The sequence below is a fragment of the Bubalus bubalis genome, chromosome 3, assembly GCF_019923935.1.
Source record: "Bubalus bubalis isolate 160015118507 breed Murrah chromosome 3, NDDB_SH_1, whole genome shotgun sequence".
Lineage (NCBI taxonomy): Eukaryota > Metazoa > Chordata > Mammalia > Artiodactyla > Bovidae > Bubalus > Bubalus bubalis.
In genome coordinates, this window is record NC_059159.1 from 125,578,316 (window position 1) to 125,600,557 (window position 22,242).

Consider the following 22,242-nt stretch of genomic DNA (forward strand, 5'->3'; position numbering starts at 1 on the left):
GTCCCCTCTAAAGCACAAAGAATGAGACAACAGATATTTGGCAACCCACTCAAGGAAAGGACATACTCACCAATCACTAGGTTTTCTAAGCTGGATCCCTGCAATGGGGTAGACTTTCTGAGAGGTGCACACCTGGAACGTGCTCCTTTGGCTCCCTGAACTTTCCCCAAGTTTATTACAGAATAATTTAAAATAGTAACAAGTGGGAAGACATACAAATCCAACAAAAGGGCAATGACCTAATATTTAATAGAATAGAATAGTAAACAGCCACTAAAATTCATCTTTGCAAAGAGGATTTGAGGACATGGAGAAATAACCATGCTATAATATTAAGTGAATGAAACAAAATATAAAAAGATGCATAGAGATCTCAAGTACACAAAATAGTAAACACCAGCAACTGGAAGGGAATAATGCTAATTATTAGATGCAATTATCTTTGTGTAGGTAGATTATATGCAGTTTTCTCATGTTTCTCTACTATTTTTTTTCCAAAATGAATATCACTTTAAATAAATCAGAAAAGCCAATAATATTTGTAACTCATCCCTTGGTTATTATTTAATTTTATTAATATGACTACCAAAGAATGAGAAACAACCACACAAAGAATATTTCTGAACCTGTAAAACTTTTATTTAAAAAAAATTGTCCCTCAGAGTCTTTTAGACAAACATATAAGTAATCTAATCCACCATGTTTACTTTTTAACCTTGACTGCCAAGAAGCTCAGAGCTGAAAATTCACAAAAATGCAATAGTCATCTTAGCCCAGGTTCTGGGTTCAATAACGCCCATTTTTCTATGTGGTTTCTGATGCTTCCTCTTATCTGTATTTTCTGTTGTCTTGCTTGTGTTTTTATATATTCAAATGTTCCTTGGAATACATAAAGAAGTATTTGCTGAAGTGATTTGAGGTACACCAAAGAAGAGAGGTCCTGCCTAGCAGATATTCTGCTGGGATGTTTCATTTTTACAAACACATGGCACTGAGTGGGGCTTTGATCCTTTATTGCTATTCTAATTACAGCAGAGGGGCAACTGAATAAGTGTGTGCGGGAGGCTCCTTTTTGGAGACAGGCTGGTCCCACTGATCAGATTAACGCATGTCTTGCTGATGTCCATCTCTTCGAAGGCTGTGTGGACAGAGGTCCATCCTGGCTGCCCAGTTTCTGGCCATTGACTGAGAGCAAATGATAGCAAAGTCTGCTACAATATGCTCACCACATCCATCCTGTGTTCAAGTCTATACACATCAAGTGACACTGTCAACAGGTGACTAAAGAGTACATTCAATCCATAAAGACATCCTATCTGAATAAAATAGGCTCCAAATGCTCTAAGACGAGCCCCAAACACCCTTCAGGTTTTATTGCAATTACCCAGCCTGATCCTTTACTTTGGCTTTAGAAAGAAAGTCCCTCTACTCTATAAAGATGGGCCACTTGAAAAAATTAAGTATTCTATCACCTGGGCGTTCTCCCAACTGTGACCCCTCATGGCAGGAGATAACATATTTATCTGATTCTAAGCCAAGATTCTTTTCTTCTGGTGATAACTTCACTGACTCTTCATGAGATGAGGAAAAACAAGTAAGCAAACTTAACATTTTAGTGGTGACCATTTTGCCACATCTAAAGTCGCAATGTCTTACTTGTGAATCTAGGACAGAGGAAAGGGAAAGCAGGAAGGGAAAGGAAGGCAGGAAACATTTATTGAGCGCTTACAGCATGCCAGACAGAGGACTGGCCGCTGCGCTGCCACTCAAGGCATTTTCCATTCCAGCCAGTTGTCTCCCTTAAGCGTCACAATACCATCCTACAGAGTACATATAATAGTCCCAGTTTTTCAGAAGTGGAAATCTAGGCTTAGAGAGATTAAATCCCTTGCTCAAGGTCACCCACGGGGAAGATACTAGGTTTCTGACCAGACTCAGGTCAGAGCCACCCCAAAGCCCATGCCCTGTGCCCCTTCAAATGGCTAGAAATGCCTCTGCTTGCATGAGGCTGAGATTACCCTCTGCCCTCCTTCCCTCGAGCTCAAGTGCCTTCTGCCTGCCTCATCCTCTTGACTTTAGGCCCCCTCTCTCTCAGAAAGTCATCAAGACACACTTGAAAAATAAAATATAAAAGCATCAACCCACATCCTGAAATTGAGCACCCTTCCCTTTGCTGTCACTAACAAGCTAATATGAAATCTCTTTCAGGGAAGCTTTCTGAATGGAATAAATTGGTGAAAACATTATGCAGCTGACAATATTCGGTGATGATGCAAACAGGGCTGCCCTGTCCATAAATGGTTTTGTCTCCAAAGAACCCGCTCTCCTGTGTCCTTTTCAAAAAAAAAAAAAAAGATCGAGCAACAGAGAAACAGTACCCAGAAGACATGGCTCGGTATAATTGCATTGCCCTCTCTGTTTATGTGTGTCGGACAAGTACCCCCAGAGAACTTGAAATGTTCTGGAGAAGACAGGAATGTCATTCAGAGATGATTCCACAGGGGCTGGCTCTGCACAGCTCCCAGCTTACATCCTCCCAGGGCAAAGGAAGCCTCTCCGCTTGCAGCAACCTCCGTGCACCGCCACCAACTGCCACCCGTTCCTTCACCTTTTATTTACATCGCAGAGCAGACTGGTTCATCAGTGAAGGGGGGAGGAGGGAAATAAGATGCAATCCAAATTTCTGCTTTTTCCGGGGACCCAAAAGCGGGGGAGTGGGGTGGGGGTCACACAGAGAAGGAAGTGGAGCCTGGGGTGCCCGATCAGCGTGGCACGACGACCCTCCCCTCTCCTTCTGCACCAGTACTCAAGCAGAAGTGCCCAGGGAGCCCCAGAAAGCCGGGTCAATTAACCCCATTGCCTTGGCCGAGCTTGGCGCGGTGCAAGAGGCGCCAACAGAGCGTTCTGCACAGGAAATCACTGCCCCCTTCAGGCCGCGTCTCAGCCGCTGTGGCCGGAGCATAGGTGCTCCCTCAGTCTGGAAAAACTCGCAAACCCGACCTCACGCGGCCAGCGATTGCTCCTCTGAGCCCCCTCGGCGCACCCTAGTTCTCGGGCCGGCGGAGATGTGCGCTGTTGCTACAGCTGGAACGCAAGCTGAGGGTGTAAGGAGGGGTCTTAGGACGGAAATCTGTCGGCTCTTCTGCTCCCCTCAGAGAAAGAGGCCAGGAAGGCAAGCCGACTGCTTGCGCTCCAAGTCCGTGCTTCAAGTCTGCGCCCCGGGAAACTGCGCCGGCAGCCGCCCGGCCACCAGCAGCGGCGCGGCCGCATACTCTCGCGCGTCCGGGGTGAGACCTGCTCGGGACACTCTGAGCAACTAACCGGAAGGGGTCTCCGCAGGAAACCGCTCGGGCCACAGGCAGTGTCAGGCACCTGCAGGCAGCAAGCAGCGCTGCAGAGCCGGCAGCCCCACACCAGCCGGACCGGTGCGGGTTCCGAGCTGCTGGCGCGCACCAGGCGCCCGGCCCTGATGCGCGCTCCAGCCCCTGGGTCCCCGAGCCCTCTGGACCTCAGAAGCTCAGCTCGGCTTTTCTGAGGCCCGCGAGCAGCCCTGGATGGCCCAGTTTATAGTCAATGCGCCTGTTCTTCCCACCTAGCACTCCACAGCCCCACCAGCGGGACTTGGGCAGGGGTGACCACTGCAGGCCTTTCGGGAGATTCAGTTACCACCTTCTCCACTCTTTCTCTGGGCAAAGGAGACCCTAGTTTTCTATCCCACATCCCACAAGCATACACACATACACAATCCCAGAGGGGAAAGATGCTCAGCAAATCTTGGCACCAGCTGTGCGAGCCAAGCCCGGCGGGACCCAGAGGGTAAGCACTGAGACACAGCCTGAGGTGCCCTCGGCAGGCTCAATGAGGGCTCTGCCCAAGGGCCGAAGCTTGCTTCTGTCCAACACGCCCTCCCCCATTGCCCCTACAGCCCCGACGGCGCGGGCGGCCGGACACTCACCTCGGTGTCGTAGAGTCGCAGGTCGAGGAAGTAGGGGCGCAGGAGCGACTCGTTGCGGATCTGCTCGATGGCCAGTTCCACCGCGGGGAGCACGCCGCGCCCGATACTGCCCTTGGCCACCTCCTTGGTGAGCGGCATGAGGCCCATAATGGAGAGCGGCGGGCTGCTGGGCGGCGGCCGGGGGGCACCCCGCGCCCAGCCCCAGGCCCCGGGCGCGAGCGGCAGCAGCAGCGGCAGCAGCAGGAGCAGCAGCAGGCGCGCGGGCGGCAGTGGCGGCGGCGGCGGCGGCCCGGGCTGCCCGGAGCTAGGCGGGGAAGCCATGCCGCGCCGCGGGCTGCGGGCGCCGGCTCACTCGGCCCGCATGGCCTGGCCCGGCCCGCCGCCCCGCGCCAAGATCTCCCCGCGGCGCCCGCGCAATGGCGCCGATCCCCGCTCCGGCTCGGGCTCAGGCTCCGGCTAGGCACAGAACGGCCGCGGCGGCAGCGACAGCGGCAGCGGCTGCGCCCGTGACGGATCAATCACGCCGGGAAGGGGTGGGAGCGAGCAGAGTGCGGGAGGCGGGGAGCAAGCGAGCAAACGCGAAGAGGGGGGCCGGCGTCTCCGCGCGCACCTCTCTCCGGCGCGGCCGCCCCGAACCCGGCCGCCTCCGCCCGCCCCCGTGCGCGCTCTGAGCTGCTCTCCCGCCGCGAGCCGTTCGGCAGCAGCCCCTGGAGCCCGGCCGGGGGAGGGCGAGCGGCAGGAAACGCGGGAGGCGAAGGCGAGGCTGCTCCGCGGCGGCTCGGGCCGCCTCCGGGGACAGGGACGGGCCGTGCGCGCCGGGGGAGGGGAGGCGCTGGCGCTGCGGCGGCCGTGGGGAAGGCCGCCTTCCCAGCACACGCACACCCGCGCCCCCGGCCCTCCGCCGCGCGGGCTGCCCTGCGACCGCCTGGACCTGAGCTCCTGGGGGCAGCGGCTGAAGGAACGAGCACAGCGTGCTGGCACACGCAGTGGCCACGGTCGCTTCGCCGAGCGCTTCCTGTAGCACCTGCACGATGATTTGGGACTGCCTCTCGGAGGTCTGGCTGGGAAGGTCTGGTCTGCGAGCGCGCCACGAGGCGTCCTAGAGGCACCTGCAGCCTACACGCCCCTGCTTTACGCTGGTGTCCGGGGGGCCATGACTGAGCCCGAAGCGGCGGCCAAAAATGCCGCCGGCGGTTGAATGCCCTTTGGTGCTGAGGTTTCTGGCCTTTAAGGTTTGGCTGAAAGCCCCCTTCTTCCGTCTAGTCTGAGCTTTCCTTTGCCAACCTCAGGAGCCTGGAGTCTTCACCTTGCGTGTGCTATCGCCCCCTCCAGGCGTTTGACCTCCCCCATGTCCCCATTCCCAAAGGGGGCTCCGCCCTAGAATTCTCCCACCCTTGCCTCTCCAGGTCGGAGTACTATCCTCAGGCCACAGTGGATCCAAGCTCCCCTTGACCTGGCCCTCTGGCTGACAGGTCGCGCCAGCTGCACTGGCTAACCTTAATTAGCAGTCCTGTAATCTGACCTAGAGCCTCGGGTCCATGTACCTCTCCAAGCTTGAACAATAGGAATCATGGTCATTAAAATATAAAATCCCAAGAGGTGATCAATAAGGGGGACACAGTAGGACATCGTTTCAGAAAACCTTGAACCAACCATTTATGGGCAATACCGACGACCTTGTAACAAGGTTGAGAATTTAACCTTCACTGAACACTTGCTACATTTATGAAACCCTCACAACAGCCCTAGGAACCAAGAACTTTTATATCATCCTCACTTTACAGACCAACACACTGAGAGGTTTCACAGCGCGTTGAAGTACAAAGAACTATTGAGAGAGCACTGGAACCCAGAGCCAGCAGGAGCTCTATACACAGTGCAGTGGAAGTCAGGACCAGAAACATGTTCCCCTGTGGGAAGGGAACTGCCCTGACTGAATTGTTTTGGACCTTGCTTTCCTTGAGCATGTGGTGAAGGAGTTGGACCACATGCTGTCCACAGACTTGATCTTCTGGAGTGAGGCAGGGGCAGCCTTGAATCACAGGCTAGGTTATTACCAGGAATCATGAAGATGGAGAGGAGAGGCTGAGCCCAACTCCTGGAGAGTAACTTGGACAGCTCTGGGGAAACCGGGCCAAATTTTTCCTATCCAACTCCTCTTTCTAGGCTTCTGCAGACACGACCTCCCAAGCTCCACTTAGCCTTTCCCAGCTGGAGGGTTTGAAAGGGGTAGAGCTCACTTGGGCATCTCCACCAAAAAAGGTGGTCCAGAGGACAATGTTATCCTCAAGATATCTGTGATGTGATCTTAACATCACAGATATCCCCTAGTCATAGGCTTCCAGCAGCTACCATTCCTCAACTTCTAAGCTCAGGTTTCTGAATTAGCATTTTCCTTTTTTTCCCTTAGTCATTTATGTTTTCCTTGTAAGCCATGCCAATATGGAGTATCTGCTGACACCTACATCTGGGAATAAGTTGAAAGCTGGAACAACTTTGCTTGACATTTACTAAGTGATTGAAGACCCTGCCTGGCAACTACCTTTCCACCTCTCTGTCTCCATTTATGAGGTGACCTGACCTCTAGACACCAGGGATCAGCCCTGACCCATGGAACTCCAGTCTTACTCTCCATCAGTCTGGCTCCAGGCCAAGCTGTGATCTCATACCCCACTTCTGATGTCAGGGCATCTCTCTGGTTCCCAGATCCTACTCTGGCCTGTGTTCCAGTCTGGGTAACTGGATCATTGGCATGCTTCCTTGGGTCTGAGTTCCAACCATGGTCACCAGTTTCAACTCCATGTTCTTCTAGAGCTTGAGTTCAGCCCTCTTGCTTTATAATAATCATTCATTCCTTCAATCAATGTTTTGTAGTGTCTACTATGTTCTGGGCAGTGTCCTAGAAGCTGAGGATACAGAAATAAACAAGCCAAACTAAAATCTCTGCACTTGAATAGATTCACAGACATAGAGAAGGGACTTGTGGACACAGTGGGGGAAGAAAGTGGAATGAATTGATAGAGTAGCGCTGACATATACACACTGTTGTTGTTTTTGTTTACTCACTAAGTCGTGTCCAACTCTTTGCAACCCCATGGACTGTAGCCCACCAGGCTTCTCTGTCCATGGGATTTCCTAGGCAACATTATTGGATTGAGTTGCCATTTCCTCCTCCAGGGGACATTCCCAACCCAGGGATTGAATTTGCATCTCCTGCATCTTCTGCATTGGTAGTCAGGTTCTTTACTGCTGAGCCTCTGGAGAATGGGGATATATACACGACCATGTATAAAACAGAGAGTTAGTGGGAAGCTGCTATATAACACAGGGAGCTCAGCTTGGTGCTCTGTGATGTTCTAGAGGGGTGGGATGGGGGTGGGAGGGAGGCTCAAGATGGAGTGGGTATATGTATATTTATAGTTGATTCACATTGTTGTACAGCAGAAGCTAACACAATATTGTAAAGCAATTATTCTCCAGTAAAAATAAAATAAAATCCCTGCCTTCATAAAATTGACATTCTAGTGGAGAAAGAGAGACAATAAACAGAAAGAAGAAGATATTTTAGTATCCCGGTTTATGAAAAGTACTATGGAGAACAATAAATTGAGAAAGAGGATTGAAACTGACAGGGTGGGGCTGCAATTAGAAATACGGAGGTCATGGAAGGACACGCTGAGATGACTTTTCAGCAAAGACGTAATGGAGGTAAATAAGACAGACATGCAAATAGTGTTCCAGGTGGAGGAACAGCAAGGGCAGAGGCTCCGAGACAGAAGTGTGCCTGGCATGTTCAAGGAACTGTCAGGAAGCCAGTGGAGCTGGAGTGGAGTAAGCAAGGGGAAAAGCAGTAGTACCCAAGGTCAAAGGCAAGCGAGATCAGGTAGCACCTGGGCATTGTGAGAACTCTGGTTTGCACATGATGAAGTGGGGAACAACCAGAAGGAACTGGTGCATCAGCAATGTGATCTGATCTGTCAAGTGAAGAGAAGCTGGTAGGGGGAAGAGAGGAGGCAGGGAGACCAGTGAGGAGGCTATTGCGATAAGCCACATATGGTAGCAAGAACCAGGCTACAAGCAGAGGAACTGGTGAGAAGTGGTAAGGTTAATAATCGTTCATATTGTTAATGGGAATAAAATGCATTGGCAGATGCCAAGTCCCAGGATTGTGGTGAACAACTGACAAGAAACACATAGAGACTTTAGAAAGCAATATGCTCAGGGTCACACCCTTAGAAAGTGATAAAACATGAATGTCGGTCAGGTCTGTATGGCTTAAATACTCCTCTTCCTCCCCAAATCCTGCCTCCTTAAGCAATCCTTTCTCCCACGCCCTCTTCCTACACAAATGAACCAGAAGCTAGTCTCCAAACTTGAGTCTAGAGGTTGGGGCTGTGTTGAAAGAGGATCAGTTCAGTTCAGTTCAGTCACTCAGTCATGTCTGACTCTTTGCGACCCCATGAACCGCAGCACACCAGGCCTCCCTGTCCATCACCAACTCTCGGAGTCCACCCAAACCCATGTCCATTGAGTCTGTGATGCCATCCAACCATCTCATCCTCTGTCGTCCCCTTCTCCTCCTGCCTTCATAAAATTGACATTCAATCTTTCCCAGCATCAGGGTCTTTTTCAATGAGTCACCTCTTCACATCAGGTGGCCAAAGTATTGGAGTTTCAGCTTCAACATCAGTCCTTCCAATGAATACCCAGGACCGATCTCCTTTAGGATGGACTGGCTGGGTCACCTTGCAGTCCAAGGGACTGTCAGGAGTCTTCTCCAACACCACAGTTCAAAAGCATCAATTCTTTGGCACTCAGCTTTTTTTTTTCTTTCTTTCCTGCTTACCTTTTTTCTTTTTTTAAATATAGATTTATTTATTTTAATTGGAGGCTAATTACTTTACAATATTGTATTGGTTTTGCCATACATCAACATGAATCCGCCACAGGTGTACACGTGTTCCCCATCCTGAACCCTCCTCCCACCTCCCTCCCCGTACCATCCCTCTGGGTCATCCCAGTGCACCAGCCCCAAGCATCCTGTATCATGCATGGCACTCAGCTTTTTTTATAGTCCAACTCTCACATCCATACATGACCACTGGAAAAACCATAGCCTTGACTAGATGGACCTTTGTTGGCAAAGTAATGTCTCTGCTTTTTAGTATACTGTCTAGATTGGTCATAACTTTCCTTCCAAGAGTAAGCATCTTTTAATTTCATGGCTGCAGTCACCATCTGCAGTGATTTTGGAGCCCCAAAAAATAAAGTCTGCCACTGTTTCCACTGTCTCCCATCTATTTGCCATGAAGTGATGGGACCAGATGACATGATCTTCGTTTTCTGAATGTTGAGTTTAAAGTCAACTTTTTCACTCTCCTCTTTCACTTTCATCAAGAGGCTCTTTAGTTCCTCTTTGCTTTCTGCCATAAGGGTGGTGTCATCTGCATATCTGAGGTTATTGATATTTCTCCCAGCAATCTTGATTCCAGCTTGTGCTTCTTCCAGCCCAGTATTTCTCATGATGTACTCTGCATATAAGTTAAATAAGCAGGGTGACAATATACAGCCTTGATGTACTCCTTTTCCTATTTGGAACCAGTCTTTTGTTTCATGTCCAGTTCTAACTGTTGCTTCCTGACCTCCATACAGATGTCTCAAGAGGCAGGTCAGGTGGCATGGTATTCCCATCTCTTTCAGAATTTTCCACAGTTTATTGTGATCCACACAGTCAAAGGCTTTGGCATAGTCAATAAAGCAGAAGTAGATGTTTTTCTGGAACTCTCTTGCTTTTTTGATGATCCAGCGGATGTTGGCAATTTGATCTCTGGTTCTTCTGCCTTTTCTAAAACCAGCTTAAACATCTAGAAGTTCACGGTTCACGTATTGTGAATCCTGGCTTGGAGAATTTTGAGCATTACTTTACTAGCATGTGTGATGAGTGCCATTGTGCGGTAGTTTGAGCATTCTTTGGCATTGCCTTCCTTTAGGATTGAAATGAAAACTGACTTTTTCCAGTCCTGTGGCCACTGCTGAGTTTTCCAAATTTGCTGACATATTGAGTGCAGCACTTCCATAGCATCATCTTTTAGGATTTGAAATAGCTCAACTGGAATTCCATCACCTCCAGTACCTCTGTTCGTAGTGATGCTTCCTAAGGCCCACTTGAAAGAGGATACCTGTTCCCTTTCTGGGGACTTGAGGGGACCGTGCAAAGTCCAGTGGTGTCCACTGACACTGCATCCCTTTGAGCAGGATCCTGACAACGGGAGACTAACCAGGCCTCCCCTGCTGTCTGTCCTCCTTCCATATTGGGCTGGATAGCCCTCGCCACTCTGGTGCCAGTTGCTCACATCTCCAGTCCCACAGCTGCCCTCTCCCGGGAAGTGGGTCTAGTTTCCAACACCCTGTTTTCAATCTGCCCTGTCAGTCATGCCTGCCTCTGTTCTACCTCCCAACAACAGGGAGGTCTTCTCTTAAGCTTTCTTTAAAAACAAAAAAACAAACAAAAAAAATTTGTAAATATCTCCCATGTATATTTCTTACTCATGTCTACTTTACATTGAAATGTTTCTTTCAATCAAGTAGTTCAGCTGTTTTTTTAAGTACATTGTTTGTTTTCATTTCCATCTTTAAATGGATAAGTTATGAATGATGGATCCAAAAACTATTAGCTGAATGAATCTAAGTTGCTTTTCTTTTTTCACAAGGCATGTTTTTTAAACCATAAAATTGGGTTTCAGGCATCAAATGTGGTCTGGTGACACAGTTCGAGTAATAATAATAGCTACCATTTATTAAACGCCTACCTATTCTGTGCCAGACACCTTGGTATGCATCATCTTAATCTTCATGACTGCCTGAAAAATAGGTGTTAGGATCCCAGTTTTGCAAATTATGAGACTGTGGTCCAGATGGATTAAATGACGTGTCTAATGATACTCAGCAGAGGCAGCAACAGGGCCCAGACCCAATCTGTCTGACCCCAGACTCCTACATTTGCCTCTCCTCCACATGCGTCTCCTTGGAGATGCCCTTATAGGACTTATAGGAGGAAAGGGTCTTTCAAAAGTAAATAATGCTACTGATGGTCAGCATGAGAAAGAGGTAGGATGATTTGGCCAGGATCCCCCACTGAAGGAGAGATGAAGTTGGTTCTCCTTTATCAGGGGAGAGAGTCTGGCCTGGAGACAGTCTGGCTAAACCTTTCAGGAGTCAGTGCCAAACCTGAGGCAGGGGCTGGAGAGGGGGACAGGGTTGGGGGAGCCCAGCAGGGCCTGCTCTTTGTACAGTCTGAGGACAGTAGGAGGATGGGGGTGTCGCCATGCTCCATGTCGGCTGGACAGGTCCTAAGCGTGGATAGGCAGAAAATTTAGCTCATAACTGAGAGGTCTCCAGAAGGACACCTCCTCCCATTTAGAGGTTTCAAAAACACTAAGATCCCTTACAAAGAGGATCAGAGATGGACAAGAGGCACAGTTTAGGAACAGAGCCTTAGACGGGGAAGCATCCTATCAAGTGTCTGGTCCAACCACTCACCAAACCTTAGGGGTAATGGCGAGTTTTGGAGTCGGGCTGACCAATCATTAGTGGTACAATTCTGGGAAGTCACTCACCTTCCTGAGCTTCAGTTTCCTCACCTCTAAAGAGGGAATAAATTATTCCTCTTTCACAACAAGGTTGTTGTAAGGATTAAATAATAAAAACAGCTAATATATATTGAGTACTCACATATGCAGGGGACCCTTCCAGGAACTTCACATATAATTATCTCCCTCATTAAGTAAGATGATGCATAGTAGTAGTCACTTATTAGGCAAACAACTAATAATATTAATAGTAATAATAATACCATCGAAGATGGCAAGAGCAATGCCTCATGAGGCTCCCACTCCATTATTTCATTGATGGGATTTTTGTACATTATTTCTTAGGCTCCACCTATAGCCTTCCTGCAGCATTCATTATGGGTCCCAGCTTGCTGCTGGAGTCCATGGTGCTCCCTCTCACCCATGGTGGCCCCTGACCAAGACAGCTCACTTCGGTACCTCCTCATTCCCTTCCAAATTAAGTCTTCCAACAGAAATATCCCCAGATTCCTCAGTCTTCCCTGGCCACCAATCTGTCCATGGCTCTCTTCAAAAATGATATCTAGAGGGACTTCTCAGGTGGTCCAGTGTCTAAGACCCTGGGCTCCCAATGCAGGAGGCCCAGGTTCAATCACTAGTCAGGGAAATAGATCACACATGCCACAACTAAGCCAAATAAATAATTTTTAAAACATATATTTCAGGGCCATCCCTCTGTGCTCAGGACTCTGGACTGCTGTCCCTGCTGCCTGCACAGTCCAGAGTCACTTCCACTTGGCTAAGGCCATATCACCCCCTTGGATTCCAGGAGGCGTGTGGCTCCCCAAGAGCCCTAGGTTGGTTTTCTGTGGAGTTATGTTATTTCAAATCAACAGAAAACTGGATCTCTCTGATCCTGTTTATCAGCAGTTTAACTCAGGGACTTATGAACAGGTTTGAAACATTCCATGCATGATTATGTCCCACTGTTCCAGCCTATCGAGGGTATTCTGCATCTTAGAACTGTTCTCTTTCAGGACTTCCCTTGTGGTCCTGTGGTTAAGATGCCTCACTTCCACTGCAAGTTCAGTCCCTGGTGGGGGAACTAAGATCCCACATGCATGTGGGATCAGCCAAAAGCACAGGTTGTTCTCTTTCATAGTCATCATTTCTCCCAGTTAGTGCCATGACTGTTGGACAGTCTGATTTTCTTCCTTAACCTGAAGCATTGGTCAAAATGGTAAATAGGAGAATGATAAGGACAGAGCTTGTGCTCTATCCTACCCACACTGGGGGCCTTGTGACTAGGGACTGAAAACTCCCTCAATTTCCAAATTCTGCAGCCCATGTCTCACCATCTTACACTCCAAAATATTGTGAGAAACCTGTTAAAATTTTTGCTGAAATCCTGATGCATATGGTCTCCTTATTTCTCTGACTTGCCAGATTAGTAACTTTTCAAATACAAGGGATTATATATTTAGGCTTTATGGGCTTGTTTTTGGTGAGCCCACATCCATTCCTAGGGACCACCCCCTCTCCTCTGTGTAATCACACACCATTTGTATAATCAGTCCTTCTCAAACTCTTCAGAAGGTCAACACCCAAATCCCTTTTGCTGAGGTCACCCTTTTAGTCTCTCGGAATATCAAAACTCTGCTGTGTCCCCCACTGCCTAACCCCTAACTTCCTTTCATCCCCCAAAGATCCTTAGATGCTCTCTCTGATTCCCATCTACAGTTTCATGCCTGGCCCTCACAGGTACTTCATCTGGACCTGGGCTCACTGAAAGCATCTAGGTGCCCTCTGAGAGTTTTTTCATCTATCCGCTCTTAACCATGCTCATTCTGATATTTTTGTTTGCTGGTCATTCTCCACCCAAATGTCCAGTGTTTCCCTGTCACAAGCCTGGAGGTGAGAAAATTCTGTGTTCCCTTCATCATTCTCCCTTGCTTGCTCAGAATGCACCCTGCAAAGCCCCTAGTGTGGTCTCTGAGGTTCTTCCAAAGCCTCAGCTCATTCTGAGATTGAGTGCCTCTGTGTTCCAGCAGGTTCTTCCTGTCTAGACCTCTACTTCCATGTCTTTCTTCATGGACCTAATTTCTGTGTGTGTGCGCGGGGGTTGGGGGGCGGGGCATTAATTGTATTGAACTACAACATACATATACAGTCAGCAAAAACAAGACCGGGAGCTGACAGTGGCTCAGATCATGAACTCCTTATTGCCAAATTCAGACTTAAATTGAAGAAAGTAGGGAAAACCACTAGACCTAAAACAAATCCCTTACAATTATACAGTAGAAGTGAGAAATAGATTTAGGGGACTAGATCTGATAGATAGAGTGCCTGATGAACTAGGGATGGAGGTTCATGACATTGTACAGGAGGCAGGGATCAAGACCATCCCCAAGAAAAAGAAATGCAAAAAAGCAAAATGGCTGTCTGAGGAGGCCTTACAAACAGCTGTGAAAAGAAGAGAAGCGAAAAGCAAAGGAGAAAAGGAAAGATATATCCATTTGAATGCAGAGTTCCAAAGAATAGCAAGGAGAGATAAGAAAGCCTTCCTCAGTGATAAGTGCAAAGAAATAGAGGAAAACAATAGAATGGGAAAGACTAGAGATCTCTTCAAGAAAATTAGAGATACCAAGGGAACATTTCATGCAAAGATGGGCTCGATAAAGGACAGAAATGGTATGGACCTAATAGAAGCAGAAAATATAAAGAAGAGGTAGCAAGAATACACAGAAAAACTACAAAAAAGATCTTCACGACCCAGATAATCATGATGGTGTGACCACTCACCTAGAGCCAGACATCCTGGAATGTGAAGTCAAGTGGGCCTTAGAAAGCATCACTACGAACAAAGCTAGTGGAGGTGATGGAATTCCAGTTGAGGTATTTCAAGTCCTAAAAGATGATGCTGTGAAAGTGCTCCACTCAATATGCCAGCAAATTTGGAAAACTCAGCAGTGGCCACAGGACTAGAAAAAGTCAGTTTTCATTTCAATCCTAAAGGAAGGCAATGCCAAAAAAAATGCTCAAACTACCACACAATGGCACTCATCTCACATGCTAGTAAAGTAATGCTCAAAATTCTCCAAGCCAGGCTTCAACGATATGTGAACTGTGAACTACCAGATATTCAAGCTGGTTTTAGAAAAGGCAGAGGAGCCAGAGATCAAATTGCCAACATCCGCTGGATCATCAAAAAAGCAAGAGAGTTCCAGAAAAACATCTACTTCTGCTTTATTGACTATACCAAAGCCTTTGACTGTGTGGATCACAATAAACTGTGGAAAATTCTGAAAGAGATGGGAATGCCAGACCATCTGACCTGCCTCTTGAGACATCTGTATGCAGGTCAGGAAGCAACAGTTAGACCTGGATATGGAACAACAGACTGGTTCCAAATAGGAAAAGGAGTACATCAAGGCTATATATTGTCACCCTGCTTATTTAACTTATATGCAGAGTACATCATGAGAAACGCTGGGCTGGATGAAGCATAAGCTGGAATCAAGATTTCTGGGAGAAATATCAATAACCTCAGATATGCAGATGACACCACCCTTATGGCAGAAAGTGAAGAAGAACTAAAGAGCCTCTTGATGAAAGTGAAAGAGGAGAGTGAAAAAGTTGGCTTAAAGCTCAATATTCAGAAAACTAAGATCATGGCATCCAGTCCCATCACTTCATGGCAAATAGATGGGAAACAGTGGAAACAGTGACAGACTTTATTTTTTGGGGCTCCAAAATCACTGCAGATGGTGACTGCAGCCATGAAATTAAAAGACGCTTACTCTTGGAAGGAAAGTTATGACCAACCTAGACAGTATATTAAAAAGCAGAAACATCACTTTGCCAACAAAGGTCCATCTAGTGAAAGCAATGGTTTTTCCAGTAATCATGTATGGATGTGAATGTTGGACTATTAACAAAGCTGAGCGCTGAAGAATTGATGCTTTTGAACTATGGTGTTGGAGAAGACTCTTGAGAGTCTCTTGGGCAGCAAGGAGATCCAACCAGTCCATCCTAAAGGAAATCATTCATTGGAAGGATTGATGCTTTAGCTGAAACTCCAATACTTTGGCCACCTGATGTGAAGAGCTGACTCATTAGAAAAGACCATGATGCTGGGAAAGATTGAAGGTGGGAGGAGAAGGGGACAACAGAGGTGAGATGGTTGGATGGCATCACCAACTCAATGGACATGAGTTTGAGTAAACTCCAGGAGTTGGTGATGGACAGGGAGGCCTGGTGTGCTGCAGTCCATGGTGTCGCAAAAAGTCAGACACGACTGAGTGACTGAAGTGAACAACGTACGTATAGAAAATGCATGAATCTTAAGTGCACAGCTCAACTAATTTTCATAAAGTGAACACACCCATATAAATAGCAGAAAGAACCAGAACATTGCCAGCATCTAGAAGCCCCCATTAGGTCCCCTGCCAGTCACTACCCTCCCTCAGGGTAGCCACAGTCCTGACCCTTAACATTATAGATTTTGTTATTGTTGTTGTTCAGTCACTCAGTCACGTCTGACTCTGCAACCCCATGGTCTGCAACACACCAGGCTTCCTTGTCCTTCACCATCTCTCAGGGCTTGCTCAAGCTCACGTCCATCAAGTCAGTGATGCCATCCAGCCATTTCATCCTCTGTCGTCCCCTTTTCCTCCTGCCTTCAATCTTTCCCAAAATCATGTTCTTTTCTAATGAGTCAGCTCTTCACATCAAGTGGCCAAAATATTGGAGCTTCAGCTTCAGCATCAGTCCTTCCAATGAATATTCAGGACTGATTTCCTTTAAGATTGACTGATTTGATCTCCGGAGAAGGCAATGGCACCCCACTCCAGTACTCTTGCCTGGAAAATCCCATGGGCGGAGGAGCCTGGTGGGCTGCAATCCATGGGGTTGCAAAGAGTCGGACACGATTGAGTGACTTCACTTTCACTTTTCACTTTCATGCATTGAAGAAGGAAATGGCAACCCACTCCAGCGTTCTTGCCTGGAGAATCCCAGGGACAGGGGAGCCTGGTGGGCTGCTGTCTATGGGGTTGCACAGAGTCGGACACGACTGAAGTGACTTAGCAGATTTGATCTCCTTGCTGTCCAAGAGACTCGAGAGTCTTCTCCAACACCAAAGTTCAAAAGCATCAAGTCTTTGGCACTCAGCTTTCTTTATGGTCCAACTCTCACATCCATACATGACTACTGGAAAAACCATAGCTTTGACTAGACGGACCTTTGTCAGCAAAGTCTCTGCTTTTTAATATGCTGTCTAGGTTTTTCATAGGTTTTCTTCCAAGGAGCAAGCATCCTTAAGCTTCATGGCTGCAGTCACCATCTGCAGTGATTTTGGAGCCCAAGAAAATAAAGTCTGTCACTGTTTCCACTGTTTCACCATCTATTTGCCATGAAGTGATGGGACTGGATGCCATGATCTTCGTTTTTTGAATGCTGAGTTTTAAGTCAGTTTTTTCACTCTCCTCTTTCACCTTCATCAAAAGGCTCTTTAGTTCCTCTTCACTTTCTGCCATAAAGGTGGTGTCATCTGCAAGTCTGAGGTTACTGATATTTGGATTTGCCCTTTTTTTATCTTGATATAAATAAAATCACTGTTTGTCCTCCTTTGTGTCTGTCTCCGTGTTGTGTTTGTGACATTTTCCCACAATGTTGTGTGTGGTTGTGGATTTTTTATTCTCACAGCTGTATGGCTGCCTCAGTCTTTTACAATCTAATTTCCTCTCATGGGCCTATGTGCAGCCCCTCAGTTTTCTCTCCACCCAACCTGGTGGGCTGCAATAGTCTAACCTGTAACCTTGCTTTGATTCTTACTCTTCTCCAACCTAACCTTCATACACCCTGCAAGACTAACCTTTCCAGAGCTTGGCTCTAATCAAGTCTCTCCCAGCTCAAAATAATCTATGCTTCTCCATCATCTATGAGTACAAATCCCCAGAACTGGGACTAGGGCTACTTACAATCTGGTTTCAGTGTTTCCTCCTTCAGTAACTAGCTCTCCGTCCCCACATCTTCTGTGTTCTGCTGCTCAGAATAAAATAGTTGGTCCGTAAAAATGCCTGCCCTTTTCTGCCTCAATACCTTTGCCCATGTTATTCTTTCAACCCAGAATGTTTTCCCCCCTCTTTCTCCCACTGGCAAAATCCTTCAAGACCCAGATCAAATGTCACCTCCCTGTGATACCTCCAGTCATTCCAGCAGAAATAACTGCTACCTTCTCTCAGTTTCTGTAGCAAGGTTTGGCTCATGCTGAGAGATATCACTTATCACTTCTTTAAAAGTTAATTACCACACTTCACTCATTCTAAGACACACATTTTTATTCTTCTCTGGAATAACGATGCACCTTTCCACTGATGGCATTTTATAATCGGCAGTATTTTTTTCTTTCTTTCTCTCTTGGTGATACCCAAAATGATGCTGTCTTGGATTTGATAAAATACAGTATTTCACTTTTTATCTCAGCCTAGTCTAGAAAGCGGAGAAGACAATGGCACCCCACTCCAGTACTCTTGCCTGGAGAGTCCCATGGATGGAGGAGCCTGGTAGGCTCCAGTCCATGGGGTCGCTAAGAGTCGGGCACAACTGAGCGACTTCACTTTCACTTTTCATTTTCATGCATTGGAGAAGGAAATGGCAACCCACTCCAGTATTCTTGCCTGGAGAATCCCAGGGACAGAGGAGCCTAGTGGGCTGCCGTCTATGGGGTCGCACAGAGTCGGACATGACTGAAGCGACTTAGCAGCAGCTGCAGCAGTCTAGAAAGACTTCATGGTATCACTCTACATTGTACAGTTAGTTTTCTACATCTCTGCATCCCTCTCCTTGTGTGAGACTATAAGCACACATCTATGTTTGTTGAAAGAACATGTGCATTATTCACTATTACCTGGATGACTTCTTCACGTATCTTTATACTGAGGAGAGGAGGTAGCATGGGGAAGCCCTTTCAGTGTGGCTTTTCATGAGTTTCCTTACAAAGAGGAGAGGATTATCCTTTTCTGTAGGGGTGCTGAGGGCCAGGTGATGGTCAGGGAGGGCTGGAGACAGCCACAGAGGTCTTGTTTCCTGTGGCTGGCATAGCTTGGGAGTGGAAAAGTCACAAAGGACTCATTTAGTGCCAAATCCTTGATCAGCAAAGAATAACACCCTTCCTATTGGGTAAATATGCCTTGCTTTTCAAGGATCTGATTTACAGCCTGGTTATCAGGAGCACACTTCGAGCAGAAGCAGTACATCCTACCCCGCCATCTTGTTCCAAGCCTCTTCTGTGAAGAACAACAGTGAGTCTTTTCATTTGCTTTTTCCTAATGAAATCTGTTATTCCCTCTGCTCTGCCAACCCAGCTCTCTAATATATTAAATAACAGAGGACAAAGAAAAGATGGCATCTAGTTTAAATGATATTCTAGTTACTCTCTGCCTATTTCTTAATATTGCAGCCACTCAAATTTCACAGATGATTTTATTAAAATCCAGCATATACTTTTTCAAGTGCTTCTAAAATTTGGAATTGCATCATACATTGTGAAATGCTTTGGGATGATCCACTTTATGTGATTAATGATACTGTCTTTTTCTGATATTATACCACCTTGCACAAGTGTGTACGCCTAAAGAGTCCTTGACTTCAAATGGATCCATGTCTATGTTTAAAGGATGGGTTTGGAATAGTCTGTTTCTTTGTTCATCAGGTAACAGTTTTACAGGATTTTTTTCCAGTTTTAGGTCAGTATGATAAAGAAGTCATTATATGTATGAGACGCTGCTTTCTGTTGGATGGTTTTCCTGGATATTTCAAGGGCATGGAGACAGCCAGGCTGATGAGCATGATAAAGTTCAATTGCATGGCCATCTGGACTTCCTTTGGGGAGTTTGATTGATATCTTTATTTTGTCAGGATCTTGGAAAGCCCTTAATCCTTTTACACAAAGTTCATTCTCTTTTGGCAAATTAGATGCCTCTGGGAATTTTCCAAATTTCATCTTCTCCTTCAAAAGATGGACATATCACTTGTAATGTGAAAACAACAAATAAAAAGATTCTTATAGTCAAGAGAGGCAACCTCTAGCTAATAGGACCAATTGTTGTTTAGTTGCTCAGTCATGTCCCACTCTTTCTGACACCATGTACTGCAACCCACCAGGCTCCTCTATCCATAGGATTTTCCAGACAAGAATACTGGAGTGGGTTGCCATTTTCGTCTCCAAATAGGACTAGGAGTGAGAAATAATGGAGAGGTGAAAAGAAACCTATTTCTCACCTTACATCCTCTGTACTGTTTGATTTTTTTTTTTTCACCATGAGCGTGTATTCCTTTTATTAAAAAAAAAAAAGTTTCTCGGATCACTTTGCTCTCTGTTTTGTTATTACTTTTAGTTCTGTTTTTCTCCGTTATACTTTAATTTTGAGAAATTCAGCCCTCAGATGACTCAGTTCATTAAAAAAAAATACACCCAAACAACAAAATGATTTTTTAAAAACTACATTGGATTCTATTGCTTACTGTTGCCTTCCCTTTTCAATTTCCTTTTTATTTATGCTCTTATTTTTTACCCAATATTAGATTTTATCTTATTATAGAAACAAAATAAAACCCTTATGTCTCAAAAATAAACTTATTTGGGGAGAGTTAGTGACCCTTTTGGAGAAGGCAATGGCAACCCACTCCAGTATTCTTGCCTAGAGAATCCCATGGACAGAGGAACCTGCCAGGCTACAGTCCACGGGGTCACAAAGAGTCAGAGATGACTGAGTGACCAACAACAATAACAAGTGACCCTTTAGGAAATCTGGGGGAACTACAGACCCCCTCTGCAAGGGGAGGAATAGACATACAGCTTTGGAGTGCACCCCTGAATATCTATTCAATGTAACAGAGGGTGCAATGCCCTTTGCATATATTACCTCATTTAATTATTTCATTAACAAATCTTATAAGGTATTTTTTGACCCATTTTACAGAAGAGAAAATTGGAATCTTAGCGAGGTTGAATAATTTGCCCAAGCATAGGGAAAGGGACAAACTACGGGCTGCCATTCTGGACTTGAGACCAATTGGTCTCCCGCATACCATAGCTTCAAGACTACGTGGACTGTTGATTTTCTAGCTTCTCATATTGCTTTCCTTGCCATTTCTTTTGGAAAGTTCCCCTGTGGATTGAATGTTCTCTGGACATCATTTGCTGCTGGGTATGAGTCTCTAGGGTGGTTACTGGACTTTGTATCACTTTGGAGGTTCTCAAGGAACAACCCAGAAGAAGTCACAGAGTTCGACCTTTCTCACTTCAGCACCCCTGGCATATACCAGCAGGTAAGGCAGGGAAGGGAAGTGGGGGTCACAAAGGAGAGACAGACATGGGAACTGAATTCTGTTACCAGTATGCTGGCACTTGGAAAGCTCCTTGGCTTCAACTTTCTCTTTTTACAACAGGGGAAATGATGATCACGAGCAATTTTAACAAGAAACATCCTGGGCATTTACCACATGCCTTACGCTGTGCTCAGCACTTTAGAAATGAGCAAAGCTGGGAATCTAATCTTGGTTTGAGAGCCTCTAGGGCAGGGGTCCCTAACCTCTGGTCTATGGACTGGTACCTCCTGTCAGATCAGCACAGACATTAGACTAGAAATAAAGTGCACAACAAATGTAATGTGCTTGAATCATCCTGAAAGTACTCCCCTTACCCCTGGTTTGTGGGAAAACTGTCTTCTACAAAATCTGTCCCTGGTGCCAAAAAGGTTGGGGACCGCTGCTCTAGGGCTTTCTACACTATACCTTGCCTGCTGTTCTATGATACCCCAACAAGACCACAGTTCCTAACTGATGGACAGAAGATCAAAGGAACATGAAAAGAGATGCCACACTCTTCCAAATATCTCTTTTCTCTCTTTTTGTGAAAAGCATTTCTTGCTACAGGTCTGCACTTTAGGTGTTCATGAAAATGACAGTATGATCAATTAAAAATTAACATTCTGTGGCTATTCTTAGGCATTTATTTGTCTCCCAATCCATGATGATAATGTTAACTAAAGTGGGAGAAATTCTACCCATTGGGTTTCATTTATTCCCTAACTCACATAACCAGAGTATTTCTAGGGTTTGCTTTAACTTTAAAATATTTCTGCATTCACATAAATTTGAGAAATTTACCCAAGACAGAAGGTAGGATTACCCTCTTCATTGTGATAATCTGATATGCTTTCAAATTAGCCAATTCCATCTCCCTAATAGCACAAACAGCCCAACTTTGTGCCTTGTGCACACAAAACCCTCCACCTGGAAAGTTTTTCCCTCCAACTCTAAACTGCATCCAGTTTTCAGGGTCCAAATTAAATCCCATCTTCTCCATGAAGCTATGCCTGGTTTTCCCCTCCAAGGAGGTGACCCCTCCATCTTCTGAACTTGCCCTTGACCCTTAACCTCCTGCAGGCACTAAGCATGTCTGACCTTGCACCATCACTGCCGGTGCTCAAGGCTGCCTCTTCACAAGGCTGTGTCCATCCTTCTCTGACTCCTCTTCAATCCCTGCCCAGGGCCTGGCACATAGTGGTCCTCAGCAAGACATCTGTTGAAACACACTGGTGATACCCCAAACTCATCATCTTCATTTTCTATCATTTATCCTATTCCCCTGTTCAGCATTCTGACTCCTCTGGATCAGATTGATTCTCACTCCCTCTGACCCTCAACCTCTGA

The 22,242-nt window shown here is 46.4% G+C and overlaps 1 protein-coding gene across 2 annotated transcripts in view; it reads right to left on the minus strand.

The window, feature by feature from the left end:
• Positions 1–4,406, minus strand: part of GABBR2 (gamma-aminobutyric acid type B receptor subunit 2) — a 373,771-nt gene extending 369,365 nt beyond the window's left edge. For both annotated transcript variants that reach the window (XM_006063438.4, XM_044940074.2), the window contains exon 1: positions 3,956–4,406. In XM_006063438.4, the coding sequence (XP_006063500.2) occupies positions 3,956–4,276 (321 nt within the window). In that variant the 5' untranslated portion in view covers positions 4,277–4,406. The remainder of the gene's footprint in view (positions 1–3,955) is intronic.
• Positions 4,407–22,242: the final 17,836 nt, after the last annotated feature.